The 23,078-nt window shown below is 42.6% G+C and overlaps 1 protein-coding gene across 1 annotated transcript in view; it reads right to left on the bottom strand.

Moving 5' to 3' along the window:
• prkx (protein kinase X-linked) overlaps window positions 1–22,252 on the bottom strand; it is a 33,724-nt gene extending 11,472 nt beyond the window's left edge. Inside the window, exons 1-4 of the mRNA XM_047803398.1 lie at window positions 21,716–22,252; window positions 11,767–11,935; window positions 11,245–11,508; window positions 5,759–5,878 (exon numbers count right to left, since the gene is read on the bottom strand). Coding sequence (XP_047659354.1) covers window positions 5,759–5,878; window positions 11,245–11,508; window positions 11,767–11,935; window positions 21,716–21,863 — 701 coding nt within the window. The 5' untranslated portion in view covers window positions 21,864–22,252. The remainder of the gene's footprint in view (window positions 1–5,758; window positions 5,879–11,244; window positions 11,509–11,766; window positions 11,936–21,715) is intronic.
• Between the last annotated feature and the right edge of the window lie 826 nt (window positions 22,253–23,078).

The following is a 23,078-nucleotide window of genomic DNA, read 5'->3' as shown; positions in this document are numbered from 1 at the left end:
TATTGTCTTTTGTGTATTGCATTTTTTGTACTTTTTGTATTGTCTTGTAACTTAATGTCTGCACTGTTTTTTGTCCTGCACTGTCTTTTGTCCTGCACTGTCTTTTGTCCTGCACTGTCTTGCTTGTCTTGTCCTGCACTGTTTGCACCAGGTTGCACAGTTGCACTTTATGTGGCTAAGACTACTTACATGTCCTTAGCCCTGTCTTTGTTTTATGTAGCACCTTGATCCTGGAGAAACGTTGTCTCATTTCACTGTGTACTGCAACAGCTATATATGGTTGAAATGACAATAAAAAGCTTCTTGACTTGACTTGACTCTTGACTTGACACTAATAAATAACATCGATCTCTAAATCGACTGCTTGGAGAAATGTAGAAGAAGATCGTGTTTCATTTCATAACTCTGTCGAACAAAACTAAATACAATACTTGTTGATTGTATCGTCCACCTACTACTATTATTAGTAGTAGGTGGACGATATTATTTAGCGTCCTGGATGAATAAATGTAAATGAGCCCCAGTGTAAAAAAGATCAGGGTTTTGTGGTCTTTCCTTGTGAGGTCTTTCTAACATAGTTGCAGTAACGGATTTAGCAGCAGCAGGCTGCCAACACAAAGCACATGGAAAAGCCAAGAGATGAAAAATGGCAAGAAACAATGACACTTTTCAAGCTATTTAACTAGGAGTTAGTGACATAGGATGGAAAGAAATGAAATCGTTGGGTTATGAAACTTGAACATACTTTGTCTAACGCCGCAGGTGTCCGGAACTCCCAAAAAGGCAGATAAAGTAAAGCAAACAGAGTAGGTGTGGATGGCAGTGTCCAGCTCTCTGTCCTCCTCCAGGCTTGGAACACAAAAACAGCGGCGTGCTGGGCTATTACACCTGCATAAGAGTATAATAAGCCTGAAGACGTACGGCCTTAACGTATGTTGACAGTTGGCTCAGGCGAGAGCAGCAGGTGGAAGCACTTAACGTAAGTGCGGAGGACTGTAGAACAGCATCAAAGCAAATCGTTCCTCAATATTATTATGACTCCACTCCTGAAAGCTTGACCAGACTGAAATGAACACCAGTTGACATCTTCTAGTGCAGAAGACACAGTATTTGGACCCTGACTTGTTTCCATAACAAGTCCTTAGTTTGGAAATCGGTTTCCTTCATGATCGATGAAGAAGCATTGTACTCATGCGAGGGGGAAAGTACCTCAGGGCTCGTCTGTTTAGAAATCTAGGTTGATACGTAAATGCCTCAGGATGTGTTCACATTAATGGTATTGTGTCTCCTGAGATAACATGATACTAATGTGTGATAAAATACTGTATAAAAGAGCAAATTAAAGAACCCACAAGCCGTTAACTGGAATTAAAAAACAAAGTAACCGTGCCACCTTCACTAGGACTATAGCATATAGAGGCCACACCCCCTTAACTATTATTGACAAAGAGGAAACACCACGTTAATATGAACTGAGATACAGAGGCCACACCTGTTTAATTGGAACTGAGGCACAGGGGCCACACCTCCTTAATTGGAACTGAGGCACAGAGACCATGCCTCCTTAATTGCAGCTGAGGCACAGAGACCATGCCTCCTTAATTGCAGCTGAGGCACAGAGACAACACCTCCTTAACTGGAACTGAGGCACAGAGGCCACACCACCTTAACTGGAACTGAGGCACAGAGGCCACACCTCCTTAACTGGAACTGAGGCACAGAGGCCACACCTCCTTAACTGGAACTGAGGCACAGAGGCCACACCACCTTAACTGGAACTGAGGCACAGAGGCCACACCTCCTTAACTGGAGCTGAGGCACAGAGGCCACACCTCCTTAACTGGAACTGAGGCACAGAGGCCACACCTCCTTAACTGGAACTGAGGCACAGAGGCCACACCTCCTTAATTGCAACTGAGGCACAGAGGCCACACCTCCTTAATTGCAACTGAGGCACAGAGGTTACACCTCTTTCACTGGAAGGCACATAGGTCATGTTTCCTCAGCTGTGACTTTTTGTACCCAGCTAATGCCTTCTTGCCTGAGACTGAAGCACACAGACTCCTGCCTCCTTCACAAACACTGACAGAGACGCCTGAATCTGTTTCCAATTTTTACCTCATAAATGGCAGCACAGGCGCATGGTACATATTGGGTGAATCTTTATACTCTTATTTAACTGTGCACTTTTCCAAGACCACCCTGACTACCAGGAAAACATCTGCATTCATGCAATGCTAAGTGTACCGGGCCCTAGGAAACTTCTCTTTCATGAGGTACTCGCTACAATTCTGAAGAGCCAGTATGAGGCCTTTGACAAAGCACACATGAGACAGAAGAGCTCTATAAGCCACTTAGACCTGAATGAGTCTATAAGTGTGTGCAAGACAAGGAGGGAAGTGGGAGAAAGTGTGTGTGTGTGTGTGTGTGTGTGTGTGTGTGTGTGTGTGTGTGTGTGTGTGTGTGTGTGTGTGTGTGTCTTCAAAAGGACTGGAAAAAAGGCCAAGGGCCAAGAGCGGGTCTCTGTCTCACAGGACTGCACACTTCTAAAAAGGCTGGGGAGTAAGACGGGCGGGTCTCACTTTTTCCACTACGCAGTAGTCTGGGAGAAGCTGTATAGCACATTTAGAACAAAGAAAGGTCAGATGGAGGAGCTGAAGTTACTGCTAACAAACCCATGCATAAAAAAATGTCAAATTCAGGTTCGTTAGATACATATTTCCCAGAATATAGTTTCTTAAATGTATTGGCACCCTAGAAACAGCAGGCAATATTGCTAGTTAAAAGATCCTTCACTGCTTCGGTGCTTTGAAAAAAAAAACGATCAGCCATCTTCTTCAACGGAAAGAGTCGATCGCATTTCTCGCGACGTCTATAAAAACCGGCCCGGTTCAACAGATACGTGAGCAGTGATGAGTTGTAATAGATCACTCGGAGCCTATTTTAGATCGCTGTCTCAGTGAGCATTGAAAACCAGATGAATGTTGCATCTTTTCATTTCATTCTTTGCCACGGCAAACAAAAAGCCTTTTCTGTGACACATTACAGTCATAAAAGACCACTGATGCGTTGTGCTTTCCTGAAAAGATGTCAACCTTTTCACGAGAGCTGCTCTTTGGTTTTAGCAGCTGTGAGTAATTAATGGACCTTCTGCAGTTTTGTGAATGTGAATTATTGTGCAAGAAAAAAATGAGCTTCTTTCAAGGTTATGATGATGTATGCAGGTTACTCCAGGACAGATAGCACAATCGTAGCCAAGACCGGAGCTGATCTGGTTCACTTACTGTATGATCAGAGAAGCTACAGGGATATTGTCACCACAAGAACTTCTTCAAGATCCCAGGAACATTGGAGGAACTTGTGGTTATTCACACAGCAGAATCCGTTTCACAGGAGTAACTTAAGGTTGTATTCCGCCTTCAGGATCCACAGGAACTTTATAAAGCTCACAGAAACTTTTGGTGGGTTTCACTGCATGAACATTTTCAGGATGTCTGGAAACTTTAGTTGGGTTTCTACTACAGGATTTCATCAGGCTCTCAGGAATTTCATATGGATTTGTGCAACAGAGACTTTTTTAGCTGGTTTTGGTCTCAGGAACCCTTTCAGGATCTCAGAAACAATGAATCGGATAAGGTGTGTTTTCAGGACAGGGACTTAGTTTAGCTCTAAGGATTAATTTATCTCCAGATTCAGTACAATCGGTTCTGTGGACCAGGAGCCACCTTGCCAGTCTGAAGCTGGCTTCTTGGAGCAACAGAAACTTCACAGAAAGACCCAGAAGTGTAAAATCTATCCCAAAGCCTCCGTTGTAGTCTTCCAAATAATCAGGATGCAAGTTTAGGGCTAAGAGAGAAAAACAAACATGGAAGACAGAGTGGCAGTGAAATCTCCAAAGACGAGCCCAAATGTTTGATCTCAAGAAGTTTCTGTTTAAACTGACAGGTCCAGGAAAAGAAAAATCAAGCAGCAAGCTATAAAACACCCATAAAAATGTGTGTGTTGGCTTTATATCACGGCAGGTCAAACCCACACCTAAACTGATTGAAATAGCTGACTCCAGTTAGACGCTTTTCAGGAGGTCATTATGCTTGCGGTTCAAATGTTTTTTCCATCAATTCACTTAACTGTTTAAACCGTTCGTTCAATAAAAACCCTGCACCATAACAATAATCATCTGTGTAGTTGTCCATCATGTATAACATTATTGTGTGAACCGGGATGATGTTTCTTGGATTTAAACATCAATGAAAATCATTGAGTGCGTTATGGAACAGCGGGAAAGGTTAGACAGGAGCCTTTTTATTCGGATGCATTATATTTTCTGAACAAACTCCTTTCTTGCCAAGAAAAGCACAGTGCTTTTGAGTTAGTGTTTGACGGTGAGGTGATTTGTCTTTGTAGGTGCGCAACAAGCGGGACCAGGGAACAGAAGTGCCGCTGGGCTTCCCAGCCGGACAGCCAGAAATGAAAAGCTTGTGTTGTGAAGCTGTGTACACTGGTCATGTGCGGGTGCTTACGAGGGTGTCTGGAGGTCAGGTTTGAAAAATAACAGCAGCAGCAGCAGCAGCAGCAGCGTTCATGACCAGATGTAGACTAATATCTCACCAAAGAGCTGAACAATCAGGGGATGATATCTGATTGTGGGTTTTTGGACAAACAGGATTTCTCTTTAAATAAAGCTCCAGGCCTTTTCAGGTTGGCTGGACGATAATAAATATCGACCAGACGAAATTAGACAATTATCTTCTTGAAAAGAATCAGATAAAACGATGAGTAACTAAGTGAACTCTTTATTTAAAAGTCTGCTTTGCTGTGTGTTGAAACTGAAGTCGTGTCGAAGCAATGAGATCATTGTGATAAAAATCTGAATTAAAAAACAAATCTTTACCGAAGCAGCTTTTAGCGAAAGGTTCTATTTAAATCTGTTCGCAACAATGCAGCCGATGTTCCAGAAAAAGAGCAGTTACAGATTACGGATCGAACCCTTTTTCTGAGACGACTGGACCCGTTGCCGTTGTTTAAGAGCTTTGTTATTTTTGTGCCAGCTGTTGTATTTACACTCCTCTTAAATAATTAAATCCTCGCCACAAACAGACAAACCCAGGGCAGATGTCAGGTGACAGACACATCTGTCCTGAGCCATGGAACAGCTGCAGTCGTCCCACATCCCCTCACCGCCGCCCTTGCTAGCAGGAAAGTGTTTTCTGTCGCTTACACAGGACATGCGGGTTTTGTGTAAAACTGTGAGTTTAACCAATCGAAGGTGAGAGAGTGAATGAGTGAGTGAGTGAGTGAGTGAGTGAGTGAGAGAGAGAGAGAATGGAGCAAAATAATTCTATGCTAATTGCACAAAAGTGAAATAAACGTCTCGATAAAGAAGTAGTTCATTAAAAAAAATAAAAAAATAAATAAATCACATAGTCGGGCTGATGAAGATGCATTCTGGTATATTCCGCATTTGCAGGAAACCTGATTTGGATTTCGACAGAACATTTCTAAATGGTTGCAGTCTGTTTTTCGAGAATTTGAATGCAGCCAGATGTGTATATTTCACTTGTCCTTTCTGGTTAACGTCTGTGTTATTTCTCATTTGAGAAAAAGTCCTGTGATCCACGTTTGTCTTAGCTGAGTTCTGCCCTCTAGTGGGGAACATTTACCATGCTCGTCTGGCTCCAGCATTTCTGTCCGAGTGTGTGTGTGTGTGTGTGTGTGTGTGTGTGTGTGTGTGTGTGTGTGTGTGCATTTGCTCTCTCACCCAGCCAGCATTTCAAATATGAGTACCCCCAGAGCCCACCAGTCCACCGCCCGGCCGTGACCTTTACTCTGGATCACCTCTGGAGCTAAATACTCAGGAGTGCCGCACAGAGTCCACGTCCTGCAGAGACAAAGAAAACGACAAAGAAACATGATTAGACACTTTTTATTTTCCCGTATAGAAATTTACACTAGACTGCAATACCCATCAGCCCCAGCAGGTCACATGACTTCAATTTCAACCCTACATTTACCTGGCAAGCGTTCAAGAGAAAAGTGTTGAATAAGCCTGGACTCATACATACGAGTGGCCATAACATACATTAACCTTTACTTTAAACACACACAATTATGTTAATGTATCACATGGCTAGTCTGGTCCCATGAACAATGTTTCTACTGAAAGGGATGAAGATAAATATATCCCACATTTCACATTAGTGTATCTGTGGCCAGCTGGGCTTTCAGTTCTATTTAAAAAAAAAAAGGATGTTTCTTCCATCTTATTTTCTGTGTAGACTGAATGGCGGGCGAGAGATAAAGTGAGGATTTGTGCCGCATATCCACGGGTTATTACATTTATTAGGTCCACTTGAAGATTTCCTAATAAAGCGGCAAATCTGCATAGAGCACATCTCCTTCTCCCTAACTCTGAATCGGACTGTTTATTAAACACTAAACAAGTGTCGCTAATAAAGTGACAGGTCTGTTATACGGCTCAGTAACAGGGGAAATAATCACGACACATTTATTCATCCAGCTTAAAAACTGACACAGGTTCTGACACAGCAAGAAAGAAAGAAAGAAAGAAAGAAAGAAAGAAAGAAAGAAAGAAAGAAAGAAGAGAGGGAGACAGATAGATAGATAGATAGATAGATAGATAGATAGATAGATAGATAGATAGATAGATAGATAGATAGATAGATAGATAGAGGGAGAGAGAACGACCGCCCGCCCGCCCGCCCGCCGCCCGCCCGCCCGCCCGCCCGCCCGCCCGCACGCCACGCCCGCCGCCGCGGGGCGCCCGCTAGCTCGCTCGCTCGCTAGCTAGATCGCTCGCTCGCTCGCTCGCTCGCTCGCTCGCTCGCTCGCTCGCTCGCTCGCTCGCTCGCTCGCGGGCGCAGCGGGCGCGCGCCCGCCCGCCCGCCCGCCCGCCCCCGCCCCCCCGCGCCCCCGCGCCCGCCCGCCCGCTCGCTCACCTCGCTCGCTCGCGGTCGCGGGCGCGCGCCGCCCCCTCCCCGCCCGCGCGCCCGCCCGCCCGCCCCCCCGCCCGCCCGCCCGCCCGCGCCCCGCGCCCGCCCGCCCCCTCGCTCGCTCGCTCGCTCGCTCGCTCGCTCGCTCTCTCGCTCTCGCTCGCTCGCTCGCTCGCCCGCCCGCCCGCGGGCCCCCCGCCCGCCCGCCTCGGGCGGGCGGGCGCCCGCCCTCTCGCCCGCCCGCGCCCCCTCGCGCTCGCCCTCCCGCCCGCGCGCGCCCCCCTCGCCCGCCGCCGCCCGCTCCTCCCTCCCGCTCGCTCGCCCGCGCGCGCGGGGGCGGCTGCCCGCCCCGCCGCCCGCCCGCTCGCTCCCTCGCTCGCTCGCGCGCGCGGGCGCGCGCGCGCCCGCCCCCTCCCCCGCCCGCCCGCCCGCCCCGCCCGCACCGCCTCGGGCGGGCGGGCGGGCGGGCGGGCGCCCGCCCTCTCGCCCGCCCGCGCGCCCCCTCGCGCTCGCCCTCCCGCCCGCCCGCGCGCCCCCCGCGCCCGCCCGCCCGCCCGCCCCCTCCCTCCCGCTCGCTCCCCGCGCCGGGGGCCGGCTGCCCGCCCGCCCGCCCGCCCGCCCGCCCGCCCCGCCCCCCCGCCGCCCGCCCGCCGCCCGCCCGCCCGCCCGCCCCCCGCCGCCGCCCGCCCGCCCGCCCGCCCGCCGCCCGCCCGCCCGCCCGCCGGCCCGCCTCGGCGGGCGGGCGGGCGGGGCGGGCGGGCGGGCGCCCGCCCTCTCGCCCGCCCGCGCGCCCCCTCGCGCTCGCCCTCCCGCCCGCGCGCCCCCCCGCGCCCGCCCGCCCCCGCCCCCTCCCTCCCGCTCGCTCGCCGCCCGCGCCCGGGGGCCGGCTGCCGCCCGCCGCCCGCCCGCCCGCCCCCCGCCGCCAGCACGAAAGAAAGAAAGAAAGAAAGAAAGAAAGAAAGAACACGATTCAGCTCGACCCTACAGGTCATTGATATGCTGAGTGTTCATCACAAAGCCATTTGATTACCATCTCCACCCACTACAGCGCCCTCACATCCTCAACATCCTGCCAGTTTGATTGACAGTAGACAAGGTGGTAAATCCACAGAGAACCTCTTCACCCTGCTAACTAGCGGCTTGGCGGATTTGTGTGTTTTGACAGCCGGAAGGGAAATTTGCAATATTTTTTTGTGAGCGCAAAAACAAAAGATCTCTAGAAAAAGGTATAAATATATAATACAACCTTTTCGGGTACTGGAGTAACTACCCCATCAGTGACATGTGGAATCTCATGGTCATATTAATCTACAGTCAGTCCTACTGTACAATGTCAACCTTCAGGTAAAACAAACAAAAAAAACTCATTTAGGGGGTGTGGCTTTATGCAAATCAGTCTGTGTTTAGCCAATCAGCCAGGGGAATACTTGTACCACAGTTCTTATTTAAAATAATATATTTATATAATAGAACAGATCATTATAACAATGGGATTAGGTTACATGTTAGCTACACATGCTAATACTACTAGCCACTAGACAGTTTATTTTTATACATGTCTGATATCAAATAAAAAAATGCTAATGAAAGACATGTTTTATCTCATTCTCATGCTGCTTTCGCCAGCATGGAAAGCCGGAACTCTTGAAAAAAAGAACCGAATTTCTTCCTTAAAGTTTAGAGTTGCAGCATCTCTGGACTGTTTCTAGGCGACTGGATGTGGATGTAATTTTTTAGAAGAGCTCTCGAGTTATAATTGAGATTGTGTCCATATGGACGTGGTAAGAGGGAAAAGGTCTGCTGTAAATGGTGCTCTGTAGTCATGCTGGGCTCACCCCGGCCCCTCGGTGCTGCTTGGCCTCTGTTTCATTCTCTCAGCTGTGGGAGAGCAGCTAGTACCATCAAGATACACGTACTCGCTTAGTTGCTGTGGTGACGGTGCTTTTGTGTGTGTGTCCCATGGCAGACATGATGAGAAAGGTATGGAAGATAATTCTTCAGCCAGAGAGCACTATTAGATCTGACCATCCCTTCCACACACACACACACACACACACACACACACACACACACACACACACACACACACACACACACACACACACGTCGTAGACGACATACATCATGACAATAGTCTTCCTGCTCACCCCATCACCCGCTGAGACAGAGTAATGAAAGTCTCAACTGATCGTCTCATGTGTAATGTTTCTTGCACTTTTTTCCTGCTGCAACCTTCAGACTGTTGAACAGAGGAAAAACAAACTGGGAAATAATAAACATTTCAAACAGTCACTGAGAAGGAATCCTTATTTGAAAATGACTCAAAGAAGACTAAAATATGTCTGCGATTGGTCGTCTGTCATGTCAGTCAAACTAAATGGTTTTTAATCGATGCAACGATTGTTTTTTTTTTTTTTAGATGGTTAACTGGTATTATTAAACCTTTAATCACATCCCAGTACAAGCTACACTATAGATGTCAAACTCAAGTGACTAATACAGCATTTTCAGTCAAGACATAAAAGAAAAAAGAAAAAAAGGTTGATAGCAGTTTCAGGACAGATAATGACCTGACGCAGACTTGTGCGACTCCCATTTGTTTTTAAAAGTAGCTCAGGAGATGTGGTGATTATTTGGCAAACCGCATGACGAAAGCCAACAATATATGACTGAAATATGATCAAACTCCTATCTAAACAGCACTCACCATGACACACAGTGGTCACCAGGTGGCAGTATTAATACGGTACAGAATTCGATAGTCACCTTCTCGGTGCTGCTAGTTACAGAGTCTGGGTCAGTTGCACAATGGAGAACAGCCTTCTCCGAATCTACTCCACAGTCTGAAATGGGCAAAAATTACAACTCTGCCAAATATATGTACATGCCACATGGATCAGCTTGTGCACAGAAAACACACACAGCTTTTTTCCCCAGTTTTTTTTTTAAACTTCAGCTACAGATACTTCCAGTTCCCCTGCCGGTCCTGCTGGTGGAGTTTTCAATTTCACCAAGGTTATTTGGATCCTGCTGCCTCTCTCTTCAGGGATAAATATCAGTGAAGGCAGACAGGGCGAGCATACGAGCCATGAAAGAGTCTTTCTTTCTACTCCTTATTGCATCTAGGTTGATCGGTATGACAACTTTCATTGCTTTCTACGATACCTGCTGCTGTTCACTTTTCGACCAATGGCTGTGTATTTTAACCATTATTAGTTATTATTAAGTGAAAACTGTAAATGACTTTTTAGATTTGTGTCACACACAGACACGATTAATGTCACTAAACAGCAGTCTAATTTTAATTCCAAAAATTGAATTGAAAATAAATATAATTATTTAAAGATCTGTAGGTTGACGACGTACAATATTACACCGAGGGAGTGGGTAATAAGCATGAGACAATAGGCCAAGTTTTCTGGCAATCGTGAGAATGAATCCACGTCGTGTTTACATTCCTATAACGTTTATGGTGACGATTACGGACAACCGCTGTTGCTAGGCAACCACAAAACCACTCTGACTACAAACTAGCTATGACTGAAGGCTCAGTTTTATCACGCCAACATAGCCAGGAAGTATAAACTATAAACATGTGAAGGCGGAATGACAATAAAAACCTGACGGGAATGTTGAGAATATTAGCATTTTCCTCGGATGTGTTAATAAACTACACAAAAACTTGTTGAGCATGACTGAAATCGCAATGTAAACACACACTTAGCATCGATTGCTACCTGAATTTCTCTGGGCTTCACTACACTGAAAATCAGCAGAGAGGGCCGGTCCATTTGAACGAGTTGTAAAGCAAATAATTATAAAATCATGACGTATGTTTGCAACCATTTTCAAGCATTTACTCAGGACTCGGTTTGGAAATTTTTGTCTGACTATTGCTTTATTTGTTGCAAAAAAAAAAAAAGTGACTGACAGCAAGATCTTTATAGTGATTCTTGAAGACTCCTGAAGGACACAAATATAACCCAAACAACTCAGTAAGGAGCTCTGAAACTGCTGGAAGCAAGGACGAAAATAAAAGCAAGACATAGGTAGTTATTAGGAGGAAACAGTTTCTACAGTACGCCAGGCTTGCCAAACACATCCACCCCTGGAGATCTATTATGTTTCACTCAAACACTAAATAATAGAGGTCATGAGAAGCTTGTTCAGAATTGGCTCTTTAATGCTAAACTCCTGGAAGACAAATCTGAAAGGATTTCTTTTAGACATAAAACGATGGTCTGATATTGTCGCTAGGCAGTTGCCCCGTATGTGTAAGTGTGTGTCGGCGTACCGGTCGGAAAGTTTCTTGGCGAAGCCGAAGTCGGTGAGGCGGATGTGGCCTTCTGTGTCCAGCAGGATGTTCTCGGGTTTCAGGTCCCTGTAGACGATCTCTTTAGAGTGCAGGTACTCTATGGCACACACTATCTCGGCTGAGTAGAACAGTCCGGTGCCGTTGCTGAAGCGGCCACGGTTGCGCAGGTAGCTGAACAGCTCGCCGCCGGGCACATAGTCCAATAACATGTACAGGAAGCGCTCGTCGTGGTGCGTCCAAAACCTGCACACAGAAACGTGGCTTGTTATAGCAGAATACACAAAACGCACACTCAGTGACTTTAGAAACACATGTCAACACATATACAAAGGGAAGGTGCTCAATGAGATCTTGTGGATAGCTTAGAAATGAACCCAGGGAACTGGGTAGGGTGTAAACAGCTATTATTCTGCACTATTAATTATTAATTATCAAGCCATTTATGATTTGGCCTAAGAGTTGTGGTTTGGTGTGTTTGAGTGTGTGGTGTGTCACACTCACAGCCGGATGAGGAAGGGATGGTTCACCTCCGACAGAACCTCCTTCTCGTTATGAACGTGCTGCTCCTGTTTTAATCGGATGACGTCTGGAATCTTCATGGCTTTCAGGGCAAAGAAACTCCTCGTCTTTTTGTCCTTGACCAGAAAAACCCGCCCGAATGTCCCTGTGCCTGTCAAAAAGACACATACACAGTACAGGGCATGAGGGCTGCTATTAGAAGATTAGTTTTACGACCCATCCACCTTCCCAAGGCGTCTGATCATTATCTGATAACTCGGCACTTTCTCAACATCTTGTGTAGTAATCAAAAGAAAAAAAACAACACTTTCAACCGTGTGCTTAACCTCTAGCCAAATGTCTAGCAGGGAATCACACGAACAATAGCTCCAACACTGTAAACACTCGCAGCTCACACAGTTCAACCTGCTGTAAATAACATTAACCCGTGCTTTTAAAGGCTTCGGAAAGGAAGCCGTCACCGAACCCATGGCTTTGTTTAAATCTCTGGCGACAAAAGGCGATTCTGTCTCCGTGCTCACTCAGACATCACGCCTGAACAATTATCCCTTTCTTCTCTGACATGGTTCACTTTGGGTTAAAGGTCTAACATAATAGTCAGGTAGATGAAGAAACAAAGAACAAGCTAGTAGCGCTAGCTAGAGGAAGACGGTCGGAATCAAAAGAGTCCAAAAAAAAAACTGTGTAACTGAATAGAAAAATTAATGATAGAGCAAGTTGATGAAATAAGTGAGGAACAAAACCCACTGAAGTGTGCGGGTCTGGGAAGGTTAATGGATACTGTTAGCGCCATGAAGATGAGTTTTATCCAATGAACGCACATCCTGAGGTGTTGTATTCCTTTAACACCAAATGAAGCACGGACACTGGATGCCCTTTTCAAAGAGACGTAATAAGCCTTAACAGGCACAACGATGTTAGAACAGTAATTCAGATTTACGCATTACGGTAAATAAGACAACGCCCATTGCTTTGATCTGATAGGTCACTGTTGCTTTTTCCTATTTAGACTTGCCTCGATGTTGTAGCACATTTGGTAACATTGCGTTTGTGCTTTACACCTTCATACTACTGTCCTCTAGTGAAGGTAAGTTTATATTAGTGGCTGTCCATCTACTTATGTTGCACAGGCAATCGACTATTTGTATAAAAGTGTGAAAGAAGTGGAGAAGGGTTTGGGATGTTAGGGAGGGTGGACATCTTTTTCGGCGTCCGTCGCTCCGCGCAAACAAAAGCACTGTCACCACAGCAACTAAGCGAGTACGTGTATCTTGATGGCACTAGCTGCTCTCCCACAGCTGAGAGAATGAAACAGAGGCCAAGCAGCACAGAGGGACTGGGGCGAGCTCAGCATGACTACAGAGTACCATTTACAGCAGACCTTTTCCCTCTCACCATGTCCATATGGACATGGAGAGAGAGAAAGTAAGAGACAGAGACAGAGACAGAGAGAGAGAGAGAGAGAGAGAGAGAGAGAGAGAGAGAGAGAGAGAGAGAGATGGAACAATAGAGATCAATACAGAGAGACGGAGAAAGCAGGTGCCATGGAGAGAACGATAGAGAGATTGAACCATAGGGTGTGAGAGAGAGAGAGAGAGAGAGAGAGAGAGACCTAGAGATCGAACAATAGAAAGAGAAATTGATAGAGAGAATGATGGAGAGAGCAATAGAGTGTAAATGATAGAGAATAATAGAGAGAGAGAGACCTAGAGATTGAACAATAGAAAGAGAAATTAATAGAGAATGATGGAGAGAGCAATAGGATGTAAATGATAGAGAATAAGAGAGAGAGAGAGTGTGTGCTTGAGAGATAAGTGTATGGAGACTGTTAGCGGCTCCCATACAGAGGACAGAGGATGTTGAGTAGGAGATTCAACACTACACACATGATCTAGTGTGAGAGTGAGGTCGACCTGGACTTCCTAAAATAATACGTGCTAAGCAAAGCTTCAAGGAGCTACTTACATGCCCAGGTTTTATTTCCAGTAAACATACGAGTTAACCTTTAACTGAGGCACACAATGTACTTAGTTAATTAATTACTATTAATAAGCGATAATTTGAAATGATTAACACAGTAGTAACACTGCATGCTCTGGTCTATTAGTTTTCTACCACAACGATTTTCCAATGACGCATTGTACTTTTTACCCATATATATAGTTTCACTTAATGTTGCAGAACAGGTACATTTCAATTTTCACTTTCGTTATGGTGGCATGGAAATTCTGCTTGTATTTTAAAGTGAAGTGAAATACGGCTAAGTACGGTGACCCATACTCAGAATTCGTTCTCTGCATTTAACCCATCCAAAGTGCACACACACAGTAGTGAACATACACACACCGTGAACAGCCATTTTTTTATTTTTTTATGCTGCAGCGCCTGGGGAGCAGTTGGGGGGTTCGGTGCCTTGCTCAAGGGCACCTCAGACGTGGCCAGCCCGAGACTCGAACCCACAACCTTAGGATTACGAGGCAGACTCTCTAACCATTAGGCCACGACTTGCCCCAAGTACTGATACTGAGCAGCCATGGAGCAGAAAAGGTCAAGGTCCTTGCTCAAGGGCCCAACAGTGGCAGCTTGGAAGTGCTAAGGCTTTAAAGTTATATGACATCCGATCTCAAAACAAACAACCGAATCCATACTGGTTAAACAGTAATTTAAGACTCAGGATGTCCAGGAGGCTTCAATCTTCTTACACACTTCAGAATGCCATAGAAATGTTAACTCTGGGGTGCCAGTAGTTTTGAAAACAGTGGCAAAACTTGCATTACTTTCTAGGTCTTTACTAGTTTAATAGCTTACAAGTTACTATAAAAACCGAATCTGAGAACATGAGAATCGCCCCATGCTTACATTTAAAATATTACTCAATGTCATGAAGGGTGCCAATACTTCTGGAGTTATCTGTGGCATGTAACTTTGCTAGCCAGTATCTACCCGACTCTAGTATGTATGACATGCACAAAAGTGAGTAAAAAAAGAGAGTAAATAATCTGTTTACCATTACTCATACGCATTTCCTAATCCGCCAGGTCCCGCTCGTCTAGACATGTTTCAAACTGAAATAAATCCGGTTAGAATTAAACCCAATCAACTGGGAAAGTGCTGACTGTTTTCTTAAACAGCTCTCCAAATTGCCTTCCTAGACAAAACAATATTGTTCTCCAAACCTCCCAGACTCTCGGATTTCTCGTTCACGTCTCACACATTCCTACCTATTTACACATAACCCCAACAACACGAACAATGCGCTTCGCCATGGAGACTATCAACGGACCATTCCAGCACGAATCTTGACCATGAGAAAGCTCTGTGTGGAGTGCAAATACAGAACCTGATAATCGGCAGGAATTTTGGGACACGACATTTTTCACGAACGGCAGTAAAGAGAAAATCCTTCGATGGGCAAGCAAGGGAGATGAATAAAGTGTGTCTAAAGCTATAAGCAGCAGCACATGAGATTATGAGTGAGCTCATTTAGTTCATGTGACTGAATAAAAGAAATTCGCTGACTATATATATTATATATATACACACATATACATACACACACAACACACATTAGTGCACAGAAGTTGCCAACTTTCTGCAGCATCAATAGCGACAGACCTCCAAACTTCATGCATCCTTCAGATTAGCTCAAGAACAGTGCGTAGTGAGCTTCATGGAATGGGTTTCTGTGGCCGAGCAGCTGCAACCAAGCTTTACATCACTAAGTGCTATGCAAAGTGGCAGATGCAGTGGTGTAAAGCACGCAGCCACTGGACTCTAGAAGAGTGGAGGCGTGTTCTCTAGAGTGACAAACCACACGCTTCTCTGTCTTGCGATCCGATGAACGAGTCTGGGTTTGACAGGTGCCAGGAGAACAGTACTTGCCTGACTGCATTGTGCCATGTGTGAAGTTTGGTGAAGGAGGGATTATGGTGTGTGGTTGTCTTTCAGTGGTTGGGCTTGACCTCTTAGTTCTAAATGAATTCTTAATGCTTCAGCATACCAAGATATTTTGAACAACAAAAACACCAGTGCACAAAACAAGGTCCATAAAGACATGGATGAGCGGGTTTGGTGTGGAGGAACTTAATTGGCCTGCACCACAACCCAGAAGAACACCTTTTTTGGATGAAGTAAAGTGGAGATTGCGGGCCAGGCTTTCTCGTCTAACATCAATGCGCTTCTATAGGAATGGTCAAAAATTCCCATTAAGACACTCCGAAACCTTGTGGAAAGCGTTCCCAGAACAGTTTAAGCTGTAAAAGCTGCACTGCAAAGTGTGGGACATCTCCATATGAAACCCTATGGATTAAAAATAAAATGTCATTAAAGTAAATTAAAATTTGAAATTAAATGTCATCATGTAAATGTAAAGGCAGATGTCCCAAAACTTTTGGATATATAGTGTAGATTATGACTTTATTCAATTAACTCTAACAATAAATCTGCTCTTTAAGTATTCAGCTGTGAGGACACTCTTTCTATGGGATCGAAGCGGAGCTCGGCTAATTTCTGAGGTGATTTTTTTTAGCTAGCAAGAAGTTTCCGACGAAGAAAGTTAGCAAAAACCGAACAAGCACATTGAGAATATCAACATTTCTCTCAGATGCCTTGAAACATTACTAAGAAAAAAACCCGCACGGTAACTGCACATAGCGCGGACTGCTAATTGAATCTTCACAGACATACTGAAAAACAACCCCGTTTCAGATCATCTCTTCTCAGAATATTTGCAGGAATATTATTTTTTATAACATTACAGCCAAATTTTCTCAGAATTTGACGTAATATATTTTATCCTACACGGTTTTGATTCATTTTCTTCATCTGTGTGAGCACTAACTTGTAAATGTTCTCTAATAAAAAAAGGGCCCTTTTCATTATTCCATTAAAAAATCATGAGATGCAAATTTCATATGGTTATAAACACTACGACATGGCTTCGAGCAACTTCCATCCAATAAAAGATTCATTATGTTGAAACACAGTCATGTTACTTCAATGGAGCCTTCATTTTAATTTATTCTGGTGGGTGGACATAATTTTTCCACTTAATAAATGATGCACAAACACTGTACGGCTAGAAACAAAAACTCTAAGAACGGTGGACGTAAATTTGACTGAACCGCAGAATATTTTCCTGGTCAATTCCAAGTAACGTCGGTCATTCTTAAAACTAAACACGCCCGTTAATACCGCAGTGACCGTCCTAATCCGTCTGGCAAACGTTTTTTTTCCCAAGGATCTCCTAAACAGCACTGTCTTCCTCAACTGACCCATGTGTGTGTTTGTAGCAGACATTTCCCAGTACCACCCAGCTCCAGTCTGACAGCTATTTCCATATTTATATAATGTTACAGAAAAGTTTCCTTATATCCTGGAGAACGTTACCTCAGCTTTCTCGAAATTGTAAATCATAAAAGCGTGACGCATCGCTTCTCCGCCGCACCTACAATCTGCTGTGATTCATGTCAAGCCAAACCATGAGGGAGCGGTAGATACAGCTGATTCATGAAAATGACCTCTTTCTTAATCACGGTAATGTTAAAAATCTGTAACAAGAGCGTCGAGATGAGAGCGTAACTGATTTGTCACAGGCTGTAAATCCGTGGCGTCTGAGCACAGAGTCAGCAAATTGGATTTTTTATGCTAGGCCTAGTGCTGTACGCTTGTCATTCTGCTGCAGTTCAGCTGGAGGTCTCCGAGTTATATCCTTTAAAAACATTTTTTTCCTCCACAGTGGAATCCCCCACACGCATCCATTAACATCGAATTACTTGGCAGATGCGTTTATTCAGTGTGATTAACAAATGAGTCAGAATTAAATGCAAGCGTATTAATCAGAGCTCTCTGTTGTGTGTTTTTCCCTATTTGATAAGGAATTTTAATGGTTGAAGATAAACACCTTCATATTTTAGCTGCCTCTGAACAAACACTCAGAGAGCAAAAACGGTTTTGATATCAACATTTACTTTGAAATTAAAATTGAAATAAAAAATTAAAATCTGTCATGACACTGCTCATGGTAACTTTAGTTTATTTAACATGCTAATTCCAATTGAAATGCTAGGCGTCACTGAGTAAAAACAAAAAATATAAAAAGGTTTTTTTTTTGATAAACTTTACCTACTGCACATTTAAGAACACAAAGCCCTGTCACTGGAGACTCCTTCCAAAAATTCCACGTTCATTATACAGTAAAAAAAAAAAATTCGAATGATAGCAAATCGATCGCGAATAAAAGCGTTGTGGAAAGACTCTGTGTAATATATGAATATTTGTCAATATATGTCAAATTACTTTAATTACAGAGACGCTACGAATGAAACTGACCTTGTGTTCACTTTATGACATGCTGTGAGTTTAGGCTGAGAGGCAAATGAGCTGTTTGAAAATTAGAAGGTTATGGAATAGGCAGCAGCATAGTCTGAGCAGCATCAATCTATATAAGCTTTAGAATACCACACACACACACACACACACACACACACACACACACACACACACACACACACACACAAAAGCTTCAGTGCTTACGGCAATAAAACAAAATCGTTATCATCAAACCCTTTACACAGGTAGAGAACATGTTAGCACTAGCAAGTACGAAACTCTGACATAACTTGCGTATACAGTATGTGTGTGTGTGTGTGTTTGTATGTGTGCGTGCATATGTGTGTTTGTGTGTGCATGTGTGTGAGATTGTGTGTGTGTGTGTGTGTGTGTGTGTGTGTGATTGTGTGTGTATATGTGTGAGATTGTGTGTGTGTGTGTCCTAACATGACCTAGATCCCATCCCTCAGACCCTAGAGGAGGGGCTGTCCTTTCAAATTCACACACCACTGACCAAAGAGGCCACAAGGAGTACCACTACCACACACACACATACACACACACACACACACACACACACACACACACACACACACAAATAACATGACTAAAAATAAAGTGTCTACAGTGTCAGCATGCTTCTCTCTCTGTTCTGTCTCTACTCGAGTCACGGTTTCAGTTCTACTTACATTTCCTAATATTTTCAAACAAAAATATTCAAACAAAACGACACATTTTATTGTTCGCATCTAAGTCCTACATTTAGAGGCTATTTTCCGAAATATTTTCGGCGGATAAACCTATGAGAGAAAGTCTGTCATTAGGAGGTCAGGAATCAGGAGATTTAGCATTAAGCTAACTCCAGAGGCTTCCTCACAGAGCTGTTATTTCTGTGAAGTAAATCTGAAGGAAATCTCAGATACAGGAAAATAAATAAAAATCAGTCACTCGAGTTCAACATTAAAATGGTGTTCCTATTAATTATCTGTCTGTAAAATTATAATCTCATTAACATTTGGAGGGAATTTGAACATATTTCCTGAGAAGCAAATCAAATTGTATGACTGATTACTAAACCATGGCTCATGTAGACTTTTAGTCAAAGGCAAATCAGGCAATTGTTTTTTATTCTTTTGTAAGATAAAATCTGTTGAATTTTCCATTGCTCAGAGTTGCTCTGATGTCCTGAATCGCTCTTAAGATAAGATTCCTAGTTGGGGCTTTTTAATTGTTGAAAATTGGAGACGTCGAAAAGAAAAAGAATTGTTTTTGCGCTTCACCGACATCACCACAAGAGCTTCTATGTTTTTCACTCATTCTCAGAAAGACTTTACACACAGACGTGCAAATGCACAAAAAAATATGGCTTTTTAACACTTGTGGCAACAGAGCGCGAACGTGGCGAACAAAACTAATTAAAAGGTGTTGGAGCTGCGATTATGATGAGGAAGTCTCTCTTCTGAGTCGGAGGAAATGTCAGCACCCAGACACGCCGTTGTTGAAAAACTCACAACACTAACATGTCTAAAAATATGGTGAATTTATCACCTCTGAGTCCCTGTTAGAACAGCGCATCTCAATGATGAGAATGAGCTCACAACAGGTCGCTTTTAAATCAAAACTATTAAAACCAAATTGTTCTAGAACTTGTTTTTTTATTTAAAAAAAAAAAACACTTGCAAAAGTTATAATTCATTTTCAAATATTTTTGTATCCACATACAGCTTTAAATCGACTGTGTCTCTTTTGACCGCATTTGGGAGCTTTACATCGTTGGTACACAAACCGACATTAGCGTGAGCGACAATATTCACACTTTGACAACTGCGTGATTTAAAAAATGGCAATTATTAAATAAAACCTCCATGTGTAATGTTTCTGAGTCACGCTGTAAAACCTGAAGCGACGTTAAACACACAGCCGACAAACTTTCTGCCTGCATCGTGGCTGTTGTCATGAACACACATTGGAAACTCGCCCATTCACTCAAATGTGTTTACTAATCTAGGGAATGCAGACGACTGTACACAAAACATAGTAGAACAGTAAGCCATTTTAGACACAACACTGGTATGTTTAGTGGAATAGTGCAGTTATTTCTCCACACATGAAGCAATGTCACCAATCTGAAATTTTTAAGCAGGAATTGCAGTATGGTTCGCAACCCGAGACTTCCTGTAGGAAGTGGAGTGAGTTCGGTTGAACAGGAACTATGGAGTGATTCACTTTAAACATGACGTACTCGGGTCTACACTTGTTTAGAAAGAAAAGTATCCTGTGTTTTAGCCGACGATGATGACTTCATTAGTTTCCACAAGACTCCTGTAATGTTACGGAGTAATAACAAGTTTTATTAATTCATATGACAAAACGCAGAGATCACTGCCCTGAAGACTTTCCATAGTAGAGAAATGACTAACACTGGAGACTCCTTCATAAATAAATAACACATCACTATATCAACAATTATACGTTTTGAAAGAATAACACTTCCCAGACTGTGGTTTTTGTGGCACAGAAAAAACCCAAGTCTTTTTTTTAAGTTGGTTTATTATTATATTATATACTGTAAGTGTAGATTACCTGGAGCATCTGTTACTATAGAAACAACAACGTATTTTCTAACATGCGTATTAATATTAACCTACTGTTCGAATTTGACACAGAACTACTTTCTACACTTTTATACAAAATTATACAACACAGTTGTATAAAAATAATGCTTTAGAAAATAATCTTCTGGCAGATTTGAGCATTCAGCTGTGCTGCGGTTAGAATCATTCTTAAATAACTACACTTTTTTTTAATCGTACAAGTCCCTGTGAATAGCAACCATCTAAAAAAACAGTGATTTAAATTAAAACTACTGTCAGTTGTCCGGTGCAGAAGTGACCAGTGGTATAAAGTTTCCTCCTGCAGTATTGCGTCTTTTTTCAGAATATTAATTGGAAATTGGTTTGGACTTACAATAATAAGCATTGCATTAACAATAAAATTAGTGAGGTATATTTTAAAATTATACACCTAATTCATCCACCAAACCAATTTCTACAAAAATAAAAAAAATGATATATCTGATTCTTATACATTCTGAAATATAAATACAGAATGCAAAACAGTATACATTTTTAGAATCGATGTCGAACATGTTTTTGAATCATTATGCGGAACCAAATTGAATATACAGAAAAAAACATTTTTTTTTATGAGAAAAGTAAAACGTATTTTTAATTTTATTTGGAAAGTTTCATATCCGTAAAAAAACGTAAAGTGATCTGAAAAGAAACCAAACATGATCAATTTTAAGCTGAAAATTCAATTCTATTCATTCTAAATTTTATTAAATACAATAATAATATAAAAAAGTGCTATAAAGTTTCCTGTTGTGATTTTTCTATTGCTCGATACCCTTTAATTGCATTTATTTATTTTTTTCTTTCCCTTTATGTGTTGTGACTATTTTAATATTTGAAAAATGTGGCATTTGCATTGTATTATCTGTCATCATTTGTTATTGAAAATTAATATAATAAAATATAATAAAATAAAAAAGTGCTATAAAGTTTCCTGGTGTGATTTCAGTGTACTAACATGAACTCACCGACAGTGGCCACTGTTTCGAGGTCGTCCAGAGAGTAAACCCTGTTGTTTAAAGCTAAAGATGCTGCCATTGTAGACAATGTAGCGCTGTTTGTTGTGTCGGTCTCTTCAGTGTTCAGTCCTTTAGCTGTTGTTATTATTGTTGCCATCTTGACTGTATATAAAGATCCACACCGCGTCTTTATGGACTTACTCCGGTTTCTTCCCAATAGACGGACACCGTTGATCTTCTTTTGTTCACACTGACATAAGATTCGTTCCTATAAAGCACCATAACCGCTTAATCTCTTACATAAACAAAACAACGCTATTAATTCATACACCTAGTTTATAAAGCGTTTATAAAGCGTTAGTAAACAAAGGCACGACTGACAACTGACACCACAAAGTTGTCCAAAAAAAACGACTCTTCTGGTCACAAGCAATACCCGCTGTTGTGTCCTTCCGTTTCTTTTCGCTGTTTGAGACATTTAAATTATTCACTTCCTCTCTCCCTTTAGTACCCACAGAAACACGAGCACCGGAAAATAAATGAAAATGAATAAAGTACGATTGACAACCGTAAGAACCAATCGGATCGATCTCGTGCTAGAAACGCACCAATGGAGCGTTAGATGGGCGGGGTTTAGACTAAGGGAGGCTCTGTGTCATGAAGGCGTGGCTGTCTTTCTGTCTTTTCCAACGTGTTTGAAGGAAACGTCCCAAACCGCAACTGATAGTGTGTACGAATTACACGGTTACTACGGTTACTCATTCATAGTAGACATACTATTTAGGGGGCTAGTTCTGGATTTGAGACAGAACCCTGAATTTTCGGTTTGGGTGAGAGATACAAAACAAAAACAAGGAACGTCTTTATTTCCTTGTCTGGTTTATTTATATATTTTATTATTATTTTATTATTTATTATTTCTCTTTTTTCTTTCTTTCTTATATTCCTTACATTTATTTACTGTATATATTTTCCTTTTAGCATTCTTGTCGTTTTTTTGTTAATTTACTTTCTTTATTTTCATTTCTTTTTTTATATATATTAATTTTAATAGGTAAAATGATAAATATACATACATGATGCATATAAATAAACACGCATTTTTTTCACCTTGAATTATTTAGTTTTTTTGTTTTAAACTCAATGCATTTCAATGCTTCATCTTTAATTTACGTTTTTATTGTTTATTTATTTATTTTTATAAATTGAACTGAGTTGAACTGAGCTTTTAAACAAACTCTCTAGTTGAAATGTAATTTAAAATAGATATATTGATAATATATAGGAAAACATGACATTTCTTCTAGAATTAGTCATGCCGCTAATCCCTACCTGACTCTACAGGGCCCTGTCATTTACACCTGACACTCCT

Source organism: Tachysurus fulvidraco, chromosome 18, assembly GCF_022655615.1.
Source record: "Tachysurus fulvidraco isolate hzauxx_2018 chromosome 18, HZAU_PFXX_2.0, whole genome shotgun sequence".
NCBI classification, from domain to species: domain Eukaryota; kingdom Metazoa; phylum Chordata; class Actinopteri; order Siluriformes; family Bagridae; genus Tachysurus; species Tachysurus fulvidraco.
This window is presented reverse-complemented; position numbering and strand designations above follow the sequence as displayed.